General features: G+C 42.6%; 1 protein-coding gene across 1 annotated transcript; it reads left to right on the forward strand.

Moving 5' to 3' along the window:
• Window positions 1-20,081: 20,081 nt before the first annotated feature.
• LOC127659475 (protein NipSnap homolog 3A-like) lies at window positions 20,082-26,751 on the forward strand. Its single transcript, XM_052149323.1, has 6 exons — window positions 20,082-20,233; window positions 21,559-21,766; window positions 22,070-22,231; window positions 24,766-24,915; window positions 25,089-25,175; window positions 26,408-26,751. The coding sequence occupies exons 1-6, from the start codon at window positions 20,147-20,149 to the stop codon at window positions 26,482-26,484; spliced, it is 771 nt and encodes a 256-aa protein (XP_052005283.1). The 5' UTR covers window positions 20,082-20,146; the 3' UTR covers window positions 26,485-26,751.
• Window positions 26,752-26,757: the final 6 nt, after the last annotated feature.

Below are 26,757 nucleotides of genomic sequence, written 5' to 3' on the forward strand. Positions count from 1 at the left end.
CACACTTCTTTCGTACTTGAACACTCACGTTTGAATCACTTGAAAATATTGTCTGACCAATCAAATTGTTTGACCAATAATTCAGCTTGATGATTTCACCTGTGTCTCATTAAGTTGAGATTCTACTGGAGTGGTTTCATAATGCAGAAACGTTTGTCTTCTTTATGAATCCATTTTGTATATGATCTATTTTTGAATGTCTTACACAATCGTAACTTAGAGTTGAAGCACCTAAATAATTAATTATTTATAATTTTTCGGAACAGTCTAATGTGACAATACAAACATAAAACTAATTTCAATCAGATTTCTCAGCCAACTGAGTACACTCAGTTTCTTCACATGAACATCAGAACAACGAGGACACACCAAGCTGTCAAGTTTCGGTGCATGGGGTGTGCTGTAACATAAATCCTTAAAACTGTGTAAAGACCTAATCAAGGAAGTTTGCCATCAAAATTACTATGCACAGCATGTACAGGATCTATCCAAATTTAGCATTCGTCATGTTCCTCCACCTTTCCAATATGTTTGGTTCCAATAACTTCCACTTGCATGTATTTTTCTTCGTAACTAGTCTATAAGGTTTTCTTGTTTCACTATTTTGAATGTCATTTTTCTAAAGCATACAAATCTTCTATAATATTCTGCAGATATTAGAGCTCATGTAAACTTGATAGTTCAGGCTGGCCTGTTTGCGTGTTTGAGAGGGTATTTTTCAGTTGATTTTACGTAAACATGTCGGCACCCAGAGAGATATACAAAGCTTATGATAAACATTCACTTTTATCACAGTGAATGTTTTATTATTCACTAAGCGAGAAACTGTGTGTGAGTCAGCGGATTAAAACTAAACTGTAAACGAACCAATTTCAGCCATTTTGCTAACCCATTTGAACCATTATAAAGAACCGACTCAAACGTCAGAGTGTACCGGATAGACTATGTGCTGAAAGTGTAAGGACTTCTGAGTAATAATCACAAAGAATATTTTCATTGCTGTTCAAATTTGTGTTGCCATACTTATGAGTTATAGTTTTGTTGATCAAAAACAAATGTCAGGTTCCGGGTTTAGCGAGTGCTAAATACTACTGTATTGCCTTTGTTTTCCCAAACCAGCAGGCAGAGAGAGACAAAAAAGAAATCTCTGTATAAAACATTTATTTTCATAGGGATCATTTTAGATCAGGGGTGGGGAACCTTTTTTCCATTAAGGGCCATTTGAGTTTTTATGAAAATATTAGGGGCCATACAATTACTTGCAATTTCTGATTGTGGGTTGAAATTAACATATGCATTCCGTTACGTGCTCACACACCAAAAACACTAAAAGGTGTCTATTATACAATATTTTGTGTTGTTCAGTTGTGGGCTGTGCATTAAAAGTCTAGACCTTCAGTGTGATTCATGCCATTAAGAAAATACAGTTTCACAATTAATAAGACACCCTATGCCTTTGGGCATCATACATTATGTCAGAGCTAACTAATAATACCAATTGACATTTTACAAAAACATCTACACATGAAAGCCAGAACTTGAAAGGACACTTACATTTACATTTATGACTGTTTTGTGAAATGGGCGTCTCCTGAACAGACATTAAAAAAAATCATAATTTTTCATATGAATCTACCAAAGAGGTCTATAATACCTGGAAAAATCTATCAATAATATTTGCGATTTAAATATTGCTTGCAATAAATTTAGTTTGTCTGGGTACACGGTTATGCTGCGTTCAATTCAAGTTGGATGTGGGATATTCATACTTGATATCTCCGACCATAAATGCATTCCAGTCCCCGATATTGAGAAGATGACGTTTTGAAACAAAACTGCAGCGCTCCCGTTAGCTTAGCAGGGGTTTGACTGTCGTCAGAGATGTCTCCTAGCAACCCAACTGATAAATTCTGCAGCGCTAGCATTTGTGCTTCAGGTGTACGATTATCAATAGGTTATAATGTTATATAAACCTGTTTCTGCAGGTGTTTGTTGTAGATGTGTGTACAAACTTACTGACACCTTGTGTAGAACTCAGGTCTGCTCTTTATTAATATTATTCACATCTGCCTTATTTCCGCGTTTCCGCTTTTTATTAGACCTCCTACGTCATCAACATAATCTACATCCCCCTTCTGAATGATGAGTATATATATGTAACAGTTAGCCCTTAGCTTTATCTGCTACATAAGTGCAGTAAAACTGGAAAACAGTGTAAAACCTAACACGTGTACCAAAATATGATACAACACAGCAAAACATTTTTTTCAGCCAAAAAAAAAAAACACAGGGCTGTTGCAATAGAGGTAGAGAGAACTCTCTAAGCTTCTGTCGTGTAGTCTTTGTACCGGGGGTTGGGCTTTGATATTCTTCCTGAATGGGTGACAACTACGGGTGGTTCCTGCACCTGTTCTGTTTGCGGTTGTTCGACATTAGGCTGGGGTTCTGGCAGAGATTCACTATCGGGGTTGACTGGGGCCTCTGTTGTTGTGGGCGGGTTGTATTGTTCAGGTGTGTGTAGGAGGTGGCGCCTGTTTCTCACATATGTCGCATCTCCGGACTGGACCTGGTAGCTGTTTGGCTGCGGTGCTCTTCCTATTACCGTCGCCAATCTGTCATATCCCCTACTCGTCTGTATTCTTACTGTCTGCCCTGCTTGCAACGAAACCAAGGGTCTGGCTCATCTGTCATAATGTGTCTTTCCTCTCTGTCCTGTCCGTGTCAGAGCTGCCCGGACCTGTGTTTCTACCTTTGGCACATACATAACCTTGGTCATGGGAATGAGAGTCTTAGTGCGCCGAGAAAGAAGCCACTGGGCTGGGGAGGGCAGCCAATCTCTTGGTATGTTGCGCAAATTGAGCAGTGCTGTATATACATCCGTACCATCACGTGCACATTTTTCCAGCAGGTGTTTAGCTGAGCTTACAGCCCTCTCAGCTAGCCCATTTGATTGAGGGTAGTGGGGGCTGCTGGTGACATGTCCCATATGTGGGCAAATTCTTGGAACTCCCTGCTTGTGAAATATGCTGCGTTGTCAGTCATTAGCTGTTGAGGAGCTCCATGGGTGGAAAAGTGGCGCTTTAGCCTGGTTATGATGGTCGCGCTGGTCACGTTTGGGAGTTGGTCTATTTCAAACCAGCCGGAGTATGATTCAACGAGCACCAGGTGTTCTTTCCCCCCCAACTCAAAAATGTCTGCGGCTGTGAGAGCCCATGGCTAGACTGGTATATAATGCAATTGAAGGGGCTCCTTTGTTTGGTGTGGTCTGAGGGCATTACAAGGAGCACACCTGGAGATTTCATGTTCAATGTCCTGGTATATGCTGGGCCAAAACATGGTTTCTCTGGCCCTGCGTTTTGTTGCTTCTAGGCCCGGGTGGCCCTGATGCAGCTGTCTGATATAATAGGGTTGCAGTGAGTGGGGAATGATGAAGCGCTGACCACGGAGCAATAGGCCATTATCAACTGTGAGTTCGTCTTTTATGGCATAGAACTGCCTGAAGTCATGTGGCAGCTTCTTTGATGAGTCAGGCCAGCCCTCCGCAACGACCTCAGATAAGCGCCTGCACAGATGGTCTGCTTGTGTTTCCTGCCTCAGTTCCACAATTCTTCTTGAGGAGAGAGCTTCCACTGTCATCACATCGTAGTCCTCACTAGTTTCAGCCCAGTCAGTGTAGGGCAGGTGTGCACGCGAGAGCGCGTCTGCAAGGTATAGCTCTTTGCCTGTCTTGTAAATGACATTGAGGTTGTAGCGCTGCAGCTTAAGCATCATCCTCTGAAGGCGCGCAGAAGCTGAGTGTAGTGGTTTTTTTAGAATAGTGATGAGAGGCTGTTGATCAGTTTCGACAGTCACTGGACGGTCATATATGTAGTCATGGAATTTCTGACAAGCATAGACAAGGGCCAACAGCTCCTTTTCTATCTGAGCGTAGCGTGACTCAGTCTCTGTAAGTGCTCTTGAGGCAAACGCCACCGGTTTGTTGTTCTGGAGGCAGACAGCACCCAAGCCATGCTGCGAGGCATCTGCAGATAACACCACCGGCTGATGCACGTCAAAGTACTGAAGTACAGGAGGACTTGTGAGTAGTTCTTTAAGTCTGGTGAATGCTGCCATGTGGTGTTCCTGCCAACACCACTCTACATCCTGAAGCAGGAGTTGACGCAGGGGTGCTGTGGTTTCGCTATAGCCCGGGATTTTTGACAAATAGTTTGTCATACCCAAGAACCTTTGGACTCCATGCTTGTCTTCTGGGGTTGGCATTGAACGGACAGCATCTGTCTTTGTAGGGTCGGGCTTTATGCCCTGGTCAGTTAGAAGGTGACCCACATACGACACCCGACACCCGAAAACGAAAGTTTACCTGAAGTTTAAGGTTTACGGCATGTATTCTGTCCATGACCTGGCGGAGGCGCAGGTCATGCTCTTCTGTTGTGCTGCCCCAGACGAGGATGTCGTCAACCACGATTGCACATGGTTGTCCTTCAAAGAGCTGCTTCATACACCTTTGGAAAACTTCACTACCCGTGGATATCCCATAAGGCATTCGGAGGAAGGCATATCGGCCTACTGGGGTCATGAAGGTTGTCAGCTTTGATGACTCCTCACTGAGTGGCACCTGCCAGAACCCACACTTAGCATCAAGGATGCTGAATACCTTGGCTCCTGGCATGTCAGCGATCACCTGTTCCACTGTTTTCATAGGATGATGTGGCCTGAGGAGGGCTTTGTTGAGGTGGACAGGGTCAATACACAGTCTTACGGCACCATCTTTTTTACGTGCAGCCACCATAGACGAGACCCACTCAGTGGGCTCCTGAACTGACTTAATGACTCCCAGTTCAGTCATTCTGTGGAGTTCATTGATTATTTTGTCTTTTATTGCCAATGGCACTCGTCTGGGAGCACATATTGTAGGGTGCACAGAGGGGTCCAAGCGCATGTGATACACTACAGGCAGTTTGCCTATGGTGCTGCAGTCAAAGAGATCTTTATACTCTGTGAGCTCGGGATCCCCTTGTTGGAGATCGTGCACATTCGGGCCAAGATGCACAAAGCCTAATTTGACGCTGTCGCTGAGGCCCAATAGAGGTTTTACATCATTGTCAACAACATGGAACTGTAGTGTCCCACATTTGACGTTTTCATTAGTGACACCTAAAGTCCTTATAATCTGACCACCATAGGCCACAAGGTTGACTACATGGCTGTGGTCGACATGAGCGCCTGGGTCGATGTGCTGGAGAACGTCTCTAGACAGTACATTGCACCGGGCTCCAGTGTCAATCTTCACCTCAAGTTGCTTCCCTGTGTTGGAAGTGGACAGGATGGTAAATATCTCTCCCTTATCAGCTGGCACCTCTACACTTTCACAGTAAAACAAATCTGCTGGTTCATATGCAGTTTGTGCATCAAGTTCACTAATTCTATGTGTCTGTCCTCCTCTGCGTATGGTGTGGGGTGCTCTGTTTGACTGAGATGGACCTTGTTCTGATCTGTTGTAGATGCATGTTTTGCTTGATCTGCAGCATTTAGAGAAGTGATTCCACTTCCCACACGCATTGCAGCACTTGTTGAAGGATGGACAGCTGATGCGGTCAGATGAATGCTGGCCACCACAGTTCGAACACGTAAAATATTGCACTGCACAAACTTCACTTTCCTTCTTTAGTACCTGCTTCTTTTTTTATTTCTTTGGTTCCTTTTTCAGACTGCTCATGTAGCATGCATATTTCGATAGCTGAGTTTAAAGTTAGATTTTTTTCTTTCAGCAGCTGTGTGCGGATGTTGTCATTGTGAATGCCACATACCAATCCATCTCTTAACAGTTCGTCGTGCAACGTCCCAAATTCGCATTTTCTGGCTAGTGTCTTTAACGTGGTAACGTAGGACTGGATTGTTTCATGTGGCTTCTGGTTCGTTGTATTGAATGCATGTCTGTCCATAATTACATTCTTTACAGGCAGGCAGATTTCTTCAAATTTCTTTACCAGTACCTCTGAATCCTCCGGATCTTCCCCCTCCTCGAAAGTGAACGTGTCATATTTATCTTGGGCATTGGGACCAACGAGGTTGAGAAACGTGTATGCTCGCACTTTTTCGGTTGCTGCTGAGAGACCGGCGTTGCTGTATGTGCCATTCGCGCTTAAACTTAGTCCAATTGTCCGCAATGTTCTCGTCAAAGATGAGGGGTCGATCTTACGAAGTCCTTGTGCCATCGTCACTTTAGGTTAACTTCTGACACCATGTAGATGTGTGTACAAACTTACTGACACCTCGTGTAGAACTCAGGTCTGCTCTTTATTAATATTATTCACATCTGCCTTATTTCCACGTTTCCGCTTTTTACTAGACCTCCTACATCATCTTGTACATCATCAACATAATCTACATTTGTTAAACGAGCTTTAACATGTACTGTGGAAATGAACTCATTATCGATATTACTCAAAGTGAATGTTTATCACTTACTTTTTAAAGGGGTCATATAATGCCATTTTTGTACAAGTTAATATGAATCTTTAGGGTCTAAATGAAAACTTTGTAATATACTTTTATTAAAAATTCTCATTAGTATTTTAAGAAAACATTAATTTTACCTGCTCAAAAACAGCTCTGTTTTCAGCACGCCGTTTCAGTGCATATGACTTTAAATGATAATGAGCTTTGGTCACCCCGCCCCTTCTTAGCAAAACCAGCTTTATACTGACCCTCGTTTATAAAGCAGTCTGGTGAAAAATGATTCGCGCAAACATGAATGCATTGACGTTGCTCGTGGGGAATATTCCCATCGTAAACAAAACTCAGCCACTGCGTCTTCAGCGGTTCAGATTTAGGAACATCAAAATGACTGCTGTGTTCGTTATTACACCGAAGAACAGAACACAACAATTGCTTAGGCGCCATTCTGCTCCAGTGTATCAACAATGATGACGGACTATGATTGACAGCTTGCTCACGAGCGAGGGCGGGTCTGTGTTGAAACACTGCTGTCAATCAACAGTCCTGGGAGAGGCATCCGACCGTGTGACGTCACACGGTCGAACGGCTCGATTTGAGGCAGGGGAAAATATATAAGGAGATTAAAACAAAAACACTGGATGGATTTTTATCTTAATAGGATGGTTGTGTACAGGCACAGCCAACACACATTTCAGTACAATCAACTTGAAAAAGTGCATGTACCATTATATGACCCCTTTAAATATACCCGCGTTTCGACATGTTTGTGTGACATCATGCGCCTGGCGAAATCGGAGTTGAGGGAGGAAACTGACTTAATGGTGCATTCCATTACACTTTTCCTAGTAGGAAGTTGTATAATCCGACTTTTCGATTTGAATGGAACGCAGCACTAACTTTACAAAACTTGATCCCACACTGAATGCTCAAGCAGCCTAATTTACACTTAGAAAAATCCTGATGTTGCAATAACAATGCAAAAAACACTTAACCAATTGAAGTGAAAATCGGTCCTCCTTTCCTGTTTAATAAATTAATCAATCACACGGTCATGCAGAACATCTTGTGTTTTTAAATCCATAAGTATCTCTTTCTCAATGGCGATAGCGGCAGTGATGGTGTAACTGGTATAACTAATAAGAGAATATTATTGTTATTTTGGTTATTTCATTGTTAATTCATTGGCTCCTGTAGTCTGATGCAGTACCAAAAGACTCCAGCAGGGGGTGGGCGATTATGGAGAGTAAAGGGCACATAGTTCCCTCTCGAGAGGTCTCTCCTATTGCGTAAGTAGCTTACGCTATGGGAAAACTCTGTTTCTTGAGAAATATTGAAGTCTTTATGTAAAACACATTGCAGCTGCACAGCAGACAGCAATGAGCGAGGCAGCTCGGTCATTGGCTGTGCTGCGGCAACTTGCTCGAACCAATGACGGGGCGACTCTGAACGCACGACCAATGAGCGCGCTTCACGCCCGCGCGCTCAGAGCCCGCCAAGATTAGCGTGGCTAAGGCTATATATTAGGCGCCCCGTCATGAGAGTTCTTTAGATTTAATCTCCTTCAGCAAAGACCTTCTCTTCGCTGGATCCTCTGGATTATTGAAGTCTTTTCGCCCGCCGTCGACAAGCCTACAGCAGGACTGCTACGAGGTCGCCGGCGCCTTCAGCCGCCTTCAAAGCCTTCTGCTTCGCCATCCGGCGCGCATCACCTAATATCCTTTACTAAGCAATAACTTTTCAAGTGTTCGCCTCTGCGACGCTTTTTTGTCCTTAGTAAAGAGCAAATTCGAGGTGTTGTTTAAAATGCCTTTGACCTGCGCCTCGTGCAGAGGCCCTCTTCCTGACGGGGGCCGTCACATTATCTGCGCTCGCTGCCTGGGACCTGACCACGCAAAAGCTGCTCTCACTCGAGGCGGATGCCCCAAATGTGACTCCCTGGGCCTCACCGAGCTGCGTGCTCGCTTTGCCACCTTCGCCGCGAACGAGCCTGCTACCACCCTGCTGCCATCCCCTGTTCGCGCCGCGCAAGAAAAAGTGCCGCTCACGGAGGCCGCCAGAGCACGCGGACTTCAGTGACGTCACGCCGGGCCAGTCTCTGCATGCTTCACCACCACCCGGGGACTCCCTGCCGCCAGTTCTATTCACGCAGGCAGACCAGCACCCCTCCGGAGCGCTGGGTCTCGTCTCGTTCGGCGCATCAGGGGACAATGGTGAAAAGGATGACAGCCTTTCCATTGACGCTGCATCTGACGACTGGCCGGGCTCGGCCTTCGACCCCGCGCCGTCGACACTAGCGGACACGAGCAGGGGCACCAGCATGGACTCAGAAATCGTCCGCATACTGTCCAAAGCCGTGGAAGACCTCAGGCTCGACTGGTCTTCTCCGGAAGAACCCTCCCGCAGCCGGCTGGACGAGTGGTTCCTGCAAGGGCGCCGGCAGGCCCCTCGACAGAGACCCTCCCCTTTATTCCCCGAAGTTCACGACGAACTCACAAAGTCATGGAAAGCCCCGCACTCTGCTCACCTGAAGCCTTCTTTCTCTTCCTCGCTCTCCTCGGTGGACGGCGCGAGAGAAAGAGGCTACGAGGGAACCCCGCCCCTCGAGGAGGCTATGGCCAACCATCTGTGCCCACCCTCCACTGCTGGATGGAAAGCCAAAGCTTCTCATCCCTCAAAGCCCTGCAGATCTACCTCAGCTCTGCGTCAGCGCTTCATTCCATGGCTGTTCTGCATGTCTATCAGGCCAAACTTCTCCGCACCATGGACGAATCTGGAGCTGAACCTGAGGATTTCAAGGACCTGCGCAGCGCCACTGATGTAGCCCTGCGAGCCACAAAGGCCACCGCCCAATCCATCGGCCGGGCCATGCTTAACCTGACTGTCCTTGAGCGCCATCTGTGGCTGACGCTAACAGAAATGAAAGACGCGGATAAGGCCTCCCGTCTCCCAGCCCAGACCTGAAACGGACGCTCGACGCCGCTCGCGTTCCGCTAACCGAAAGCAGCCGCCTGAGCGACGGGGATCTCGGCCCAAGATCATGCTGAACCCGGAGCCTCGTAAGCCTTCCTAGCCATAGGAAGAAAGAGAGAGAGTGCGTGTCTCGCAAAAGCCGGACCACTCTCTCCAAAACGTGTAAAACATTACCCAGTCCCCTTACAAGCGGCTGGAAATGTCTGTACAGCAGTCAATGGGCCAGTCACAGAACTCGCTCACCTGCAATCAAACACCGTTTTAACAGCAACATGCAGAAATCACAAAAAGAGTCATTTTCTGCCTGTGTCACTAAGGGGTCACGTGTCCACACTAAAGTGCGCATTCCCACATATCAATACTGTCCAAACAGTGCCGAATACTTCCCCAGCTCAAGCTGGACGCCCCATAAATGTAGATCGTGTGCCTATTGTCATGTATGCACCACTACACACAAGCACTGTTCCCACAGTTATAAACACTTCCCCAGTAAAAGCGGGAAATACTATAAAGGTAACACGCGTGCCTGCTGTCATGCATGCACCCCTACACACAAACACTGTATGCATGCCCAAAAACCCCCCGCCATGAGCGGGAGGCTTTATGAAAATGCCGCGCGTGCCTACTACGGTATATGCACCCCCACCCATAAGCGCTGCCCATACAGTTTCAAACAGTTCTCTGGCCCATGCCGCGAGCATCACAGATGCGGCGCATGAGCCAAGAAACTCCCCGCTAAGAACGGGAAGCTTTATGAAAGTTGCGGCGTGCCTATCACAATGTATGCACCCCCACCCGTAAACACTGTCTATACAGTTTCAAACATTTCTCCAGCTCATGCTGCGAGCATTACAGAGATAGTGTGCGTGCCTGTAATCTCACACGCACCCCTGCACTCGGCACTCAACAAAGCTGCTCAGCTGCGTTCACGCCTCTGAGAGCTGTAAGCTCAGTGTTAGCACAAGGCAATTCGCCGACAGGGTCCATACGTCACTGCGACACGCCCCCAGCCAGCATTCAGCCCATATCTGTGCGAGCAAAAGCCGGGAAAAATCCCGACATGCCGAAATGGGTTTTGAACATAACAAGACATGGTTACTCGCTTCAATTCGCTCGCAGACCACCCCGCTTTTCAGCGGTGGTCGAGACGAAAGTGAGGAAAGATGTTTCACATGTTCTACGCACCGAGGTGCTCAAACTGATAGAGAAGAGCTTATAGAAACTGTTCCTCCCTCTATGAGCGAGGCGGGTTTTTACAGCCGCTACTTTCTCGTCCGAAAAGGACGGTGGCCTCCGCCCCATCCTAGATCTCAGACATCTGAACAAAGCTTTAATGATTCCCTCACTCAGAATGTTAACGACCAAACATATCCTCGCGCAAGTTCAGCTCCGGGATTGGTTTCTATCAGTGGATTTGAAAGACGCTTACTTTCACATTCTGATAGCGCCTCATCACAGGCCATTTCTGAGATTCAGCTTCGAGGGACAGTCATACCAGTACACAGTACTACCATTCGGCCTATCATTGGCCCCCGTACATTCCACGAAATGTATGGACGCAGCACTTTCCCCTGAGACAGCGGGAGTGCGAATACTGAATTACCTCAACGATTGGCTAATCCTAGCAAAATCAGAGAGTCAGTTAATGACGCACAGATCTTGGATTATCAGTCATCTAGAATGTCTGGGTCTGAGAATCAATTTTGCAAAGAGCGTGCTATCCCCAGCCAGAATATCTCTTTTCTGGGAATAGTGCTAGTCTCAGTGCAGATGACGGCGCGCCTCTCATCAGAGCTGGCTCGCTATTCGGCACCTTGCAACATCATTCAGAGCGGCGCGCGCGCCCGTCAAACGATTTCAAAGGATGCTCGGTCTCATGGCCTCGGCATCAGCTGTACTCCAGCTAGGATTGTTGCACATGCGTCCTCTCCAACGCTGGCTCAAGAGCCGTGTCCCCACTCACGCGTGGCACTCGGGCCACTTTTTAATCAGAGCGAATCACGGCTGTATAAAAGCCCTGACGCCCTGGAAGGCCGTCGACTGGTATCAAACCGGCGTGAGTCTGGGCGTGAACGCGCGGAGAAAAATGATCACGACAGATGCCTCCAAAATAGGATGGGGGGCCCTTTACGAGGGCAGGCCTGTCTCCGGTTTTTGGTCAAACCCGGAAAAGCGCCTACATATAAACTGTCTGGAAATGAAAGCGGTCGCCTTGGCTCTCAGAGCCCTGCTTCCGTACCTGAAAAACGAACACGTCCTGGTCCGAACGGACAACATGACGGTAGTGTCGCATATAAATCGCCAGGTTGGACTCAGGTCGAGCTCCCTGCACTCTATGGCCAGGGAGTGTAGTAGTTTTTCATGCCAATTTTGTGAAAAATCACTCAGCATCTTTGGGGTTTTGATTTCAGATGAATAGACTTTATTATCACACAATAAAGCCGAGTTGCCTACGGTGAAACCACAGTACCAACAACAACAACAACTGAACCATCTCTGGTTTAGTTTTACTTAAATACACCTCCTCAAACAAGGTGGGGCTTACATGCATTATCTATCATGCTCTTCATTGACTCTGGTCTTGACCATATTAAGAAGTAACAGAATGTCCTTTGGAAGAGATCAATTCTCCCCCCTAAGTAATGCTATTTATGTTTCTGCACACACAGTCAAATAGTCAAACATATGTGAGCACATATTCATCACGTCACAGGCCTTTACGTAGAGGAAAATGCATGTTTGCCCCTCAGACATAACTGTGGTATAAATCAACAATGTTTTCATTGATTATTCCTGATTAACTTGATAAAAATATACTACAGGAGCTCATCTTATGGTCACAGCACAACCTGCGCTCGCTGAGAGCAGCGCATGTGCCAGGCATCCTGAACCAGGGAGCGGACATGCTGTCCAGAGACAAGGTTCTCCCAGGAGAATGGTCTCTCCACCCCCTGACGGTCCAGTGGTTATGGCAAACCTTGGGCGAAGCAGAGGTCGACCTCTTCGCCTCCAGGGAAAATGCGCACTGCCCTCTTTTCTTCTCAAAGAGCACGGACGCGCTCGCCAAAGTCTGGCCGAGCTGCCCCTTGTATGCTTTTCCCCCGATTGCGATGCTACCTCAGGTCATCAGTCGGATCAGGGAGGTGAAATGTGCAGTGCTCCTGGTAGCCCCACTCTGGAAGAACCAGACGTGTTTTCCTGAACTGATGCAGATGATGCAATCTGCCCCATGGCCGATTCCGTTGAGGCTGGACATCCTCAGGCAGGCCAACGGGATGATTCTTCATCCCGCCCGATCTGTGGGCCCTTCATGCATGGCCCCTCAACGGGTTCCAGAGAACCTCCCAGCAGAGTGTTGAGAACCATCACTGAGGCGCGGCGCCCTCTATGAGGCGCTTATATGCCCAAAAGTGGAAAGTGTTCAGTGACTGGTGTGATACCAAGAGCTTGAACCCCAAATCATGCGAGATACCAAGTGTACTCGCCTTTTTGCAAGAGCTGCTTCAGGCGGGCCGCACACCCTCCACGCTCAAAGTCTATGTGGCTGCCATAGCGGCGTCACATAATCCTGATAAAGGACGCTCATTAGGGAAAAACGACCTAATCATTCGTTTCCTGAGAGGCGCTAGGAGGATGAACCCTCCTCTCCCCCCTCGGTACCGATCTGGGACCTGGCCACGGTCCTGGACGCACTCAAGAGTGCCCTGTTCGAACCTCTCCGAACCGTGCACCTTAAACAGCTCTCGCTCAAAACTGCGCTCTTGCTGGCACTCGCCGCAGTCAAGACAGTGGGCGACCTGCACGCGCTGTCATCAAGCGCTGCTTGCCTGGAATTTGGACCTAACGACTGCAGAGTTGTCCTTAGGCCAAAGCACGGGTATATTCCTAAAGTGCTCTCCACACCCTTCAGAGTACAGGTGATATCTCTGGCAGAGATATCACCTGTATCTCCGTCTTCAGCAAACGAAAGCGACGCTAATTTACTCTGCCCGGTCAGGGCGCTCAGAGTATACTTGGAACGTTCTGCCCCGTTCAGACAGACGGAACAATTATTCGTATGCTTTGGCGGCCGCACTAAAGGTCTTGCAGTTTCAAAGCAAAGAATATCGTGCTGGATAGTAGATGCTATAGCGCTGGCTTATGAAGCCAATGGCCTTCAATGCCCCTTAGGCGTCAGAGCTCACTCTACGAGGAGCATGGCCTCCTCGTGGGCGTGGTTGAGTGGGATACCCATTGAGGATATTTGTGCGGCGGCAGGCTGGGCCTCGCCTTCGACATTTATCAGGTTTTATAACCTACAGGTCCCCTCATTGCATTCCAACATTCTATCAGCCTGACTGTAGTATGGACTGGAGTACATATATGCTGAGCATTATCTTCTCCCTTATAAGGTCCGTCTCTGACTGACTTAGGGAGTTTTTATGCATATCAGTAAAAAGAAAAATCATTACATAAGATATGTAGTGTGTTTTTACAATGAGCGCCCACCATGGGCCACCTTGGGGCAAAGGCGTCTGTATTATCCCATTATATAGCTCGCCGTTGGCGGCTCGTTGAATAATCACTTTGCTTTAAGGCTCAGGCATCTGCCTCTGGCTTTATAGAGCGAAGTCAGCACGCACGGCGTTTTGCATGGTGTTCCCATAGCGTAAGCTACTTACGCTAATAGGAGAGACCTCTCGAGAGGAACGACTCGGTTACTAACGTAACCTCGGTTCCCTGAGAGGAGGGAACGAGTATTGCGTAAGCTGCCGTGCTTGTGCTTGGTCAGTCGCTTCAGTCGATTGAACCTAAAGAACTCTCATGACGGGGCGCCTAATATATAGCCTTAGCCATGCTAATCTTGGCGGGCTCTCATTGCTCGCGCGTTCAGAGTCGCCCCGTCATTGGTTCGAGCAAGTTGCCGCAGCACAGCCAATGACCGAGCTGCCTCGCTCATTGCTGTCTGCTGTGCAGCTGCAATGCGTTTTACATAAATACTTCAATATTTCTCGAGAAACTGAGTTTTCCCATAGCGTAAGCTACTTACGCAATACTCGTTCCCTCTTCTCAGGGAACCGAGGTTACGTTAGTAACCGAGTTGTTTTTCTTCCTGCATTTTTACAATACAGAGATCGAGGGAATCGCAACAAGTGTATGTCTGTTATTTAAATTATATATGTTCCCCTTTTCCAGGTAAGCCTCTCAATATCCTAATAATGTGTTCATAAGAGTTTCAGTATATACAATGTTCATATAATTGTTATTTACCCATATTGTTAAAAAAAGAGATGAGATTGAGTCGCACATGGCAAACGTGAATAGTTTCCGATGTTATGCTAGCGTTTAGCACGGCTCGTGCACTAAATTATTAATACATGAAGATTGAGGGTTGTCTAACAATATGTATGATGAAAATGCAGTGTAATTATGCTGTTTAGAAGCTTGCTGTAATATTGTTATCTTTTAGCAATGTTTTATTCTTATCTTGAGATTGGATGATTGGATGTCACTGGGTCACGTGCTGAATCCTTGGTTAATCGTCCATATTTAATTTAGAACCAGCTTGTCACCTCGTTAAATTTATATGTAACGTGTTACCATATTGTGATAACTGAAATGATTATGAGATTGATATGCACTTTGAGTACAGATTGCAATGTAGAGTGTTACATTTATTCTGCATTTTCTTTATTTTATACAAGTTATTTTGTCACACATACTGATGCAAGCTATCTTGTTTATTGTGTGTACTGGAAATGGATATAGTGTTTTGACAATTGATGCTCCTCTATTTGTTTTGTCAGCAAATACAATATGTGTCACTTTGTGTATAAAGAGAATACACAGTTGTTAAATGCATGTTGGTAAGAGCTTCAAGATTATTTTGTTAAAGATTGAATGTTCTTCCTGCATTTTTATAATCCAGAGATCGAGGGAAACGCAACAAGTGTTTGTCTGTCGTGTCTGTTATTAAATGATCTATGTTCCCCTTTTCCAGGGAGACTACAATGACAATCTCACGCTCTTCACTTTAAAATACGTCACTTAAAGCATGATTGTGTCACTGAAGGCCAGCCAGAAGGCCTTGACCTGGGACATATCCTTAAGATCACACCCACCAAGAACAAATAAATCAATCTGACTGACTGATGAATCTGACAAACTGACTATATTTTCTCATTCATTTGTTGAGGGATAATGAAGAAATTCTGAAGGCCTGAGGGGTGGAGCTCAGACTCATGCACTGCTTCAGGCATGTAATTTGTGAAATAGTTGTCACACTTTGCTTGTAAGCATGAAAGAATAAATTCTGACTGGATACATTTTTTGTTTTTCTCTATTTGTTTATAGATTTATTAAGAGTGGAAAGCAATTAAAAATACATAGGCAAAAAAGTGACTGAAAGGATGAAAAATATGTATTTATTTATTTGGCATTTTAGGCCAGCAGAGAAGGCTTTGCTGGCCCTGAGTATTCACAACTGGTGTTGTTATCATTTCTTTTTAAAATGTTAACATTATTTGAAAGGATTTTTTTTTCAGCTTAAATGAATCAAGGCCATTTTTTTGCTTTTCAAATTATTTCTCAAATGGCCTAGCGTGCTGTGTAAAATCACCTTATACGGCCCTGAGGCCTGACTTTCCCAACCCCTGTTTTAGATAAAACTAAACTAAACTGAATGCACAAATTGAAAATGAAGTAGAAATAAAAAACAAAATTAGAATTCAAAACAATAATAACTCTGGTTTTAATGACTAACTCCGCCATCACTGTCTCTATCTATGTTTGAGTGGAGGGGAAAAAGCAACAAATAACTGAAATATCAACCGAACGCAATAAGAAGTGTGTTGAAGAAGAGTTTTGTATTCACCTAAAGCATATGCTTTCATTTTGAAACCATAAAATATAAAGGTGTTTTTGTTACATTTCTATTAACAATTGTGTTTTCTTAGTTGTGTATGATAAAATAAGCTTAAACTATTGATGTTGAGTTTAAGGTTACAATTTGAATTCAGAGTCATGAACAGAGTCATTCGGACTCAGCCTGTTATGGACTCTGTCTTGAGTCTGACTCAGTCCCTTTTCGACTCTTCTAAGCTGGTTTTGAACCCAACACTAGTAGGGAGAGATTTAGTCTATGTTCAGACTATCAGTCCAAGTGTGTGTGTGTGTGTGTGTGTGTGTGTGTGTGTGTGTGTGTGTGTGTGTGTGTGTGTGTATTCGATTGGAATCCGATTTTCATGATTGACTGTCCGCACTGTGTATTGCAACTGATCAGATCCGATTTGTGTGTCAGTTGACTATCTTCATTTTCTGGTATATCTGCACTGGTTGCTATGGCAATGTCAGTACACCAAAAAACAAAACAACATGGAGCGGAATGGAACCGTGATTTTTGTTTATAACATGGCAATGTGTATGGTGCTACTGTATTATAAGGCAAAGAATTTACATATGGCAAAAAGCCCCTTGAGATCTATTCAGACTGAAAAAACTTCCAGAAAAGTAATTAGAAACAGGATTTCAAACCACATCAATGAGTCAATCACATGCATTTCTATAGCACATTTAAAAATGACACATGTTGACCAAAGTCACATGTCGCATGGCCTTTACTTGGAAGAAGCCACCTCTTACCACAGAATGTATGTGTTTATCAAATTTTTAAATGGTATTGAATGTCACGCAGAGATTTCTTGCTTGTTTGTGTAAATTAGAGGTAAAGGGGCCTAGATGATTATTTATGTTTAGTTGAGTAAGGGAGGCCAAACACTACCACTTTGGTTTTTGACGTGTTAAGCTGGAGAAAGTTCCTTGCCATCCACTTTTTAATATCATTAAAACAGTGAAAAAGTGAACGTAAACAAGAATTATCCCCTGGCTTTAGAGGAAGATAAAGCTGAGCATCATCAGCTTTACAGTGGTAGGATATGTTGTGTTTTTGACAAATATGGGACAAAGAAAGCATATATAAAGAAACTGGGCCCAGACGAGAGCCTTGAGGAACCCCACAGGTAATGGGTGCAGAGGAGGGGAAACATTTCCCAATTTGACAGAAAAATCTCTCTTTTGATAGGATAGGTGGAACGCCATTCAAATGCAGTCCCTTGAATCCCTGCCCACCGTCTTAAACACTCCAGCAGAATTTCATGATCTGTTGTGTCAAATGCAGTACTAGGATCAAGGAGGACTAGAATTACACAATAGCCTTGTCCCCTCCCTCATCCAGGTAGATGGGGCTTAGGGCACGCCCTCCCCCAGTTAAAGAGGGGTGGGATGTACGTCATGCCGGGGGCTCCCCTGCCTGAGAGAACAAGGGAGGAATGTGGCAGGGTGGAGGGCGGGGCCGGGTAGTGATTATACACACCCGGTCCCTTATCAGGCTGATTAAGCCTCCGAGAGGGATAAAGGCCGATTGCGGACGGTGGTGCGACGAGAGAGAGATCGTTTACGGACGCGCGTGTGTGTGTGTGTGTGTGTGTGTGTGTGTGTGTGTGTGTGTGTGTGAGCGTGTATTTATCACTTTGTGGGGACCAAATGTCCCCATAAGGATAGTAAAACCCAAAATTTTTGACCTTCTGGGGACATTTTGTCGGTCCCCATGAGGAAAACAGCTTATAAATCATACTAAATTATGTTTTTTGAAAATGTAAAAATGCAGAAAGTTTTCTGTGAGGGTTAGGTTTAGGGGTAGGGTTAGGTTTAGGGGATAGAATATAAAGTTTGTACAGTATAAAAACCATTATGTCTATGGAAAGTCCCCGTAAAACATGGAAACACAACATGTGTGTGTGTGTGTGTGTGTGTGTGTGTGTGTGTGTGTGTGTGTGTGTGTGTGTTTGTTTGTTTGTTTAAATTGACCATTAAATATTGTTCTCGCCTCCTCCTTTCCATTGAACTGCTTTACAGCCACCTTAATGTGCTTTTTGACCACCATTCACTTGGATTGAATGTACCAACAGAGCTGAGATTTTCTTCTAAACAAATTGTTTGCGTTCAACAGAAGAAAGTCCTACACATCTGGGATGGCATGATGGCATGATGGTGAGTAAATGAGAGAATTTTTATTTTTGGGTGAACTATCCCTTTAAGCATCACTTTTCTTTTTACTCTATAATTATTGATTTTGATTATATTTAATTGTGCAAATAAATACAATGGAAACTGTTAATATACATTTTGAAAGATAATTTCTATGCATTTAGGAAGATGAGCTTGACCAAGCACAGAAAGGAGCAGATGTCAGCAATGCTTTGGAGCAGGAAGTGCGAAAAATGCCTTTCAACACACTGGATGAATTTACTGTTCTTGAAAATGTGTTGGGGACATTTGTCAAAACTTCTGTCTGCCTGTCTGTCTGCCTGTCTGTCTGTCTATCTATCAGATTTTTTTTCTGTCTGTTCTTTTGGGCCTGTAAAACCAAACATCAAGCTTTTACTATTTTAATCTTCAATACTTGACTTTTTCAAGTCAACATCAAAGTTTGTCTTGACAAACCTATCTAGTTTTTAATCTATTAAATATAATAAAATAATATATACATTTAATGTGTGTTAAATGCTTTCATAAATAGTCAACTGTACAAACTGTGTATATTACAGTTTTTCTCAGTCACTTTGGCTAATTTTTTTAAACATTCTTTACAGTCTCTGAAATGTAAGTGTAATAATCACAACTGTTCATGGGACATCACAACTCCATTGCATGTCTGCAAAATGTAGCATCTCACCCAAAACTTTTAATTAATGCTTCAAAAACAATTTAATGTGTCAGTAAATAGTTCAATGCCACCAAAATGAAAAGTTTTTTTTTTTTGTCATTATGTGAGCCGTAGGCCTACTGGTCAAAATGTTTAGATGTTTTTTCACGGTGGCATTCAACCCTGGAAATGTTTGTCTAGCTGAATGCTGTTGTGTTATCTATTGTGCTATTGTATCAAATGCTATTGTGTATCACACTGAGCTTTTTAGATACCGATTTCAAGAGTAGGAAAAAGTTAACTGGGAAAAGTCAATACTGTACACAGAAAAAGGATATGTATACAGTAAATTTATTTTTGTAACAATGTGTTACATGTAAACATAAAATTCACATTTACATGTCCATTTTTACACATTTCTTACATCATGTAAAGTCATATAGTGAACAGAAAATTGCCATAAAATTACATCCATGCAACAAACAAAAAAACAACAACAAAAAACGCAACAATGAAAAAGCGTTCCATGTCATAGATATTTAGGGAATGACAGATTGAAAGTTGTGTAGAGTGACAATTTCACTGAGAATCAACTCATCAGTTTTTATCAGCAAGCCATGTGCATGTAGTTATTGTGCAACTTGTAGACAATTGCTCTTTTGCACACATGCGCCAAAACACGTGCAATTTGTTTAAATGAATAAGAAATTAAAATCTGTCGTGAACAAGAAACTAATTGTTCAGATTTTAACTTATTTAAAAAAAAAAAAAAGAAATATATATATATATATATATATATATATATATATATATATATATATATATATATATATATATATAGCCAGTCTGTAGTTGATGTATATATATATACTAATTCGAGAATTCAGCCAAAGCGATTGAGAAAACTGTAAAATACAAATGTATATGCCAGTAGGCGGAAGATTGAGTATAACTTCTCGGTCTCCGTACACAGTGGACCTCGTTCAGAGCTGCACGTCTGATTTGGCTTGTCAATCACACTGCAGTAGTTGCTTTATGACACTAACAATGAACAAAATAGGCGCCTTTCGGAAAGCGGCTTTTCTCACAGAGCACTTTCTCTCTTTGAAAAACCGACCTGTGGTGAGTTTATATTGTTTAACACGTTAATCGTCGGTACTACGTATTATTTGATTGACAACATGGCAACAACAACAACAACAACTGAAATAGTTTCATTTATTTTGCGTCAATGTTATGTGCATGACCAAATTTAAAAGTGATTAAATTGATAAACTAAATATTTGGGAATTTTTCAGACAAACTTGTGTGTGTATGTGTGTATATATATATGTATGTATGTATGTATGTATGTATGTGTGAGCGTGTATTTATCACTTTGTGGGGACCAAATGTCCCCATAAGGATAGTAAAACCCGAAATTTTTGACCTTGTGGGGACACTTTGTCGGTCCCCATGAGGAAAACAGCTTATAAATCAAACTAAATTATGTATTTTGAAAATGTAAAAATGCAGAATGTTTTCTGTGAGGGTTAGGTTTAGGGGTAGGGTTAGGTTTAGGGGATAGAATATAAAGTTTGTACAGTATAAAAACCATTATGTCTATGGAAAGTCCCCATAAAACATGGAAACACAACATGTGTGTGTGTGTGTGTGTGTGTGTGTGTGCGCGCGTGCGCCTGCGTGTCATGTATCTCCCCTGTTATTGTTCATTACTTGACAATGTCAGGAATTTAATAAGCATGGCAAAAGACCAGCTGAGATTAGTAATCAAAATAGAAACTATTCAATTTGCCTGCTTATAGGATATTCCTATAATATTGATCATATAAATACTGTATCCTAGTTCCTATGTTATGTCCTTGCATATGGTTTGTGACACTCAATTAAGTATTGATTTGTCTTGTTTTGAGAAAGAAAAAAGATGGATGTAGGATCCAGGATTTGGGAGGTTACTGGATAGAGTCTGACCTTTGTACTTAAGTCAGTATAGCCAGTCTGATTTTGCAGAATGTAAAAATTTGTAGTTGATGTTTAACATGAGACAGCATTTTCTAGGGTTTTAAATGTGCTGTACAGATCATGGTGGTTTGGAGAGGCTCTGACTTTTTTATTTTTGAAGAAGCTTATTTAAACCTATTTCCCTTGTACCGTGTCTGAAGAAAGATTCTAATGATTCCTTTGATTGTGGATCATGTGTGTACATCATATATTATGAAGTTCCACTCTAATGACATCCCCGATAATATTATCTTGATCTAAAACAAGGAGGCAGAACGCTGCAATATCAACGTCACCAACCTCAAATATTGTGTGTTTTGCATCTCAGTTAATCATATATAGATTCAACCAAGTGCAAATGTATTGTCAAGGCAGAATAGGAGCAGTTCAATTTCAGAAATGAACACTTGGTGTCACTAACAGCTTGTTACATATTTCCTGAGCAGCCCAAGGCATCACTATCCACTGGACCACAGCAGCAGCATGAAACCTTTTATGAGTTCCGCACCTATTCAATCCACCCTCATCTCAATACTGCCTTCCTCAAACTGACCAATGAGAAGATCCACCTGCGGACTGCCCACTCAGAGCTTATTGGCTTCTGGACTGTGGAATATGGGGGTCTCAATCAGATTTTCCACATCTGGAAGTATGGTGAGAACTTCAGCATGGCTATTAAATTATATAAATTATATAAATTACATCCATTCTATGGTTTATAGGGTTCTAATGCAATTAAACAACCAACCCCATGTACGGATTATAGCCCTCGTCACTCCACACACCTTTTATCATCAAAGTTTGCCAGTTCAAAGAAATGAAATTGTTTTTTACTGTATTGCCTCAAAGATAGTTTGTGTTTATTAAATGTAACATTTCTTATGACAAAGTGCAACTCTGCATAGAACCCCATAATATGAATCCCTCTTTTTCTGTCATTACTGTGATGTTGTTTAGACAGCTATGCCCAGCGGGCATCTGTGCGGGCATCCCTTGCTCAGGACCCTTGCTGGATTGAGCAGTTCTCATCCAAAGTATTGCCAATGTTGAGCTCTCAGGATAATGAAATCACATACCTCGTGCCCTGGAGTAAAATTCAGAAGCCACCTAAAGAGGGAGGTGAGAACTATATGCAGTTGATGGAATTATCATATACACTACCAGTCAAACGTTTGGACACATTCTTGTGGTCTTAAAATTCTTTTGGTCTAAAGGCTTATTCTTTAATGCATTTAAATTTGTTTTGTAAAGAAATCTAAATTGTGCTTATGTATGAATTTCTTCACAAATCAAACATTTTAAATGGATGAACTAGACCAGACTGTGAAGAAAAACTTAAAAAGCAGCAATCAAGTGTCCAGCATACATGTGATGTTTATGTATGTAGATTTAATGGCCTCATATTAACAGAAAATTTAAAAGTGCTTTTGTCACACCGTAGGATTAGTTTAAATAATGTAGTGTAGAAAAAAAGTGTTTAAAAACGGTGACAATTAAAGGCCATATGATTTTTGCAAGAAAAAGCATGTGAACCTTTTGGAATTAGCTGGTTTTCTGCATTAATTGATCATAAAATGTGATCTCATCTTCATCAAAGTCACAAGTATAGACAAAACACATAAAAATTATAATTTTTCATGTCTTTATTGAACACATCTGTGGCAGGGTGGGCCGGGTCATGATTCTGCACACCTGGCCCCTAATCTGGCTCGAGAGGGATAAAGGGTGACCTAAGATGGCAGTACGACAGAGAGAGAGATTTACGGACAGCTTTACGGTTGGTTGGGAGCCCCTCCTCCCCTCACGGTCGGCGGCCGTTCCTCCGCTTCCAGGTGGCCGGGCTCCTCCGTCCCCCGGCGGATGGCCACGGCTGCTCCTTTGGGGTGGATGGTAGCGGCGAGAACTCCACTACGGCGCATCCCTCCTCCTCCCCGGGTTTCGGCAAAAGTGAAAAGGGATTCATGGAAAGGAGGAGGCGAGAACCGCCTTGACAATATAAATTATATTTTAATTATAAACGTAACCAAAAACACACACACACACACACACACACACAGGTGTCGGACAGCTGTCCATAAATCTCTCTCTCTCTCTGTCATACTGCCGTCTTCGGTTGGCCTTTAACCCTCTCGAGGGCTAATAATCCTGAATGGAGGCTGGGTGTGTGGAATCACGACCCGGCTTGGCCCTCCGCCTTGCCACAACATCCCATTAAACATGTACACTGCTGTAACCTCAACCAAGCATTTCCATTAGCTGATTAGACCTGCACAAAGTTCAGAAGGATTTTGGGACTATTCTTACAGAACTACTTCAGCTCAGCCATAATCTTAGGACATCTGGTGTGAATGACTTTCTTGAGGTCTTTCCATTCAGTTTCCATCCAGTTTGCCATTCTGTTGTGGATTTACTTCGATGTTTATGGTCATTGTCCTGCTGTATCACTCAACTTCTGAGCTTCAGTTGACGCATAGCCACCCTGAAAGTATTCTGTAGGATATCTTGATAAACTTGGGAATTAATTTTACCCTCGAAGATGGCAAGCGGTCCAGACCCTGAAGCAGCAAAGCAGCACCAAATCATGATGCTCCACCGTACTTCAGCGTTGGGATGATGTTTTCATGTTGGTATGTGGTGCCTTTTATGCCATACGTAGTGCTGTGTGTTCTTCCCAAACAATTCAACGTTAGTTTTATCAGTCCACAAAACATTTTCCAGTAACGTTGTGGAGTATTATGGTGGTCTTTAGCAAACTTCAGGCTCTCAGCATTGTTTTTTGTTGGAAAGCAGCTGCTTCCTCCTTGGTGTCCTGCCATAGACACCATACCTGTTTAATGTTTTCCATATGGTTTACTCATTAACAAAGATGTCAACCAGTTCCAATGATTCCTTCATTTATTTAGCTGTCACTTTAGTTTCTTTTTTCCCTCATTGAGCATTCTGCACTGTGTCCTTTGAATCATCTTGGATGGACGGCCACTTCCAGGGAGAGTAGCCACAGTACTAAATAATTTCCATTTATAGACAATATGTCTAACTGTGGACAGATCAATATCTAAGCTCTTCAAGATAACTCTGTAACCCTTTCTAGCTTTATGCAATTTTTGATCGTAGGTCTTCTGAGATCTCAGATGGGTGGGTAGATGTGGGTGGGTGTGTGTGTGTGTCAGGTTTTACTTCAACCACACACACAAACACATTAATTACCATCATGGTCAATACATCATATTAATATTGGTTTCTATTGTTCTAGCTCTAGGCTCTGGTGTCATTTTGTTAATGTTTTGACAATGCATTACAATTTTAAAATACACATTTTCTGGCATATTACAGCTTTCTCATAAGTCTTTATATGAACCGGGTCAAGTGGACCCATTACTTTTTTGATGCTATTTTTATAGCTTCATTTCTAAATGAATGAACTTCATTCAAGGGTTAATCTTTAATAGGAGAAAATATTTTAACATAGAAAAAAATATACAAATAACCTTTAAAATGTGTTCATCACCAAAAACACTGCCATTAACAGATTTACAAATATGCAGAAACATTTTTATAATTGACAAAACAAATGAATGCACACTTTTCAGACAATCTAGGAGGAGTTATCAAAATGTTTTTTTAGTGTGTAATTAAAATATATACACCTATAGGAGTGTATGAGCTGGCCACCTTCCAGATGAAGCCGGGTGGCCCGGCAGTGTGGGGCGCAGCATTCCAGGCGGCAGTGGGAACCCATACAGGATCAGGGTACACTCATTCAGTGGGGGTTTTTCACTCTGAAATTAGACTGCTCAATCAAGGTGAGTGTAGACTAGACAGTAAGCAGATATGTTTTAGATTAACATTTATACCACAAAAATACAATAATATGAATATGAGAGAGTCAAGTGTAGTAACAATACTAATGAATATCATGGAAAGATTTTGAACTGTTTTTATAAACGGCATTCTGACATTTGTGTTTTGTGCACAGTGCATGTTTTATGGTGGTATGAGAGTGCAGACGAGCGAGCAGCAATTCGGCGTAAATCTCATGGAGACGTCAGAGTGGTTGCAGCAGGTACATTAAACATGGTTTATTACAGCAGATACTGCCATTATGAGAGCATTCTGGGCTATTTTGCCTTGCCTTTGGACTCTAGAAGCTCTACTTTCCAATGCATGCAGGCATTATGAACAAAACTAACCAAGTGCTTTAAAAATTTGCAGACATTTGAAATTTATTTTACTACCAGACAAAAATATTGTAGACAATTACGTCCGTGTTGCTTATATGCTGCGTTTTCTCTTATAACTTCACGAAAAATAAATGGAACACAAAATATTGCACACCATTACTTGGAGGAGGTGATTATTTTCAAACGAGCCAACACAAGGTAAACAGATGCATAAATCATTAGATAATCCACATGAAGCACAAAGTTACATATGGCCACCAGGAGATGGCGCCATGATGCAGACTCATTGAGTCAAAAGGCACTCAATCTGTGAAATCTCATGACTAAAATAATGTCTGTGCAAACCTTGAGTCATATTTGTGTTTGTGTACTTAGTTCTTATGTACAATTATTATGTTTTACTTGTTTGGAGAGGCTTTTGGATACATGAAGTCATTTTTGGACACTGTGATAAATTATATTTGTAATGCTAGAACTTTTGAACAAACATTTTCTCAGAGTTAACATTATTGGGAACAAAAAAGCTTTTTTTCAGAGCCAACTTATTTACACCCAGAGATATATAATGTCAAATAAGAAAAATAAGGACAAAAGTAAAATTTTGGCTTAATTGTTGTGATTTAAAAAAATAAAAAATAATTCTCAATAGTTTCTTAGAACGAGAGTCTCAGAATGTATAATAATCTATATCAATAAAACATTTGAAAATATGTCTTGAAAATGATAACAAACCCTTCACCCTCCTTGTTTTTTTGTTAAGTAGTCCTTTTATTTTGGGTCTGCCACTCAAACAGTAAATCTTTAAAAACACCTTCAGAGCTTAAAGGGTTAAGCCAAAACACATATTTGAATTTTTGTGTATAAATTGTTTGTGAAACCATGTTGCTTTTTTAAAGAATTTCTTTACAAACAATTTACACACAAAATCGTTCTGTTCATGTTTCATGACCAGTGATGGATTAACCAACCGGGCAAAAAAAGGCCCCGGGGCCTTTGCAAGTCATAATCCGTCCCTGTTCATGACTGAGGTCCTAAATGTACTAACAATAATTTGATTACTATATGAAAGTACCTTTTTAATTTTGTACATTTTTACGTTTTCTTTTTTCTGCAGTAAGGGAAAGTGCTGCATACCTGGTGTCACAGAAGAATAAACTCATGTACCCCTGTCCTTTCTCACCCATCAAATAGCCTGAATCCTAGGTGAAAGTCCAAAATGAAGAAATGTGGAGTGAGGTTACATTAATGTAGTAAAAGAGATCAAACAATGAAGTTCCAGCTGCATTTTGCAGATGGATGTGTTAGTTATTGAAGAAAATATTTAGTTGTTAGTCAGTGAAACATTGACACTTTGCATCTTGTCATTTAAGTATCACTTTGTCACTTTATTCATGATATTTCTTAGGTTTTATTCATTAGGCCTGTATTATGTGTTGAGGGTATTTAACTTGCCTAAAGGTTGAT

Source organism: Xyrauchen texanus, chromosome 19, assembly GCF_025860055.1.
Source record: "Xyrauchen texanus isolate HMW12.3.18 chromosome 19, RBS_HiC_50CHRs, whole genome shotgun sequence".
Taxonomy (NCBI): Eukaryota; Metazoa; Chordata; class Actinopteri; order Cypriniformes; family Catostomidae; genus Xyrauchen; species Xyrauchen texanus.

Bases quoted from the DNA above. Each gene is read 5' to 3' on its own strand.
- LOC127659475 (XM_052149323.1), top strand. From the start codon at position 20,147: ATGACACTAACAATGAACAAAATAGGCGCCTTTCGGAAAGCGGCTTTT. The intron at 21,767-22,069 runs GTGAGAACTTCA...GATGTTGTTTAG, and splicing joins TTTCCACATCTGGAAGTATG to ACAGCTATGCCCAGCGGGCA. The intron at 22,232-24,765 runs GTGAGAACTATA...ATACACCTATAG, and splicing joins GAAGCCACCTAAAGAGGGAG to GAGTGTATGAGCTGGCCACC.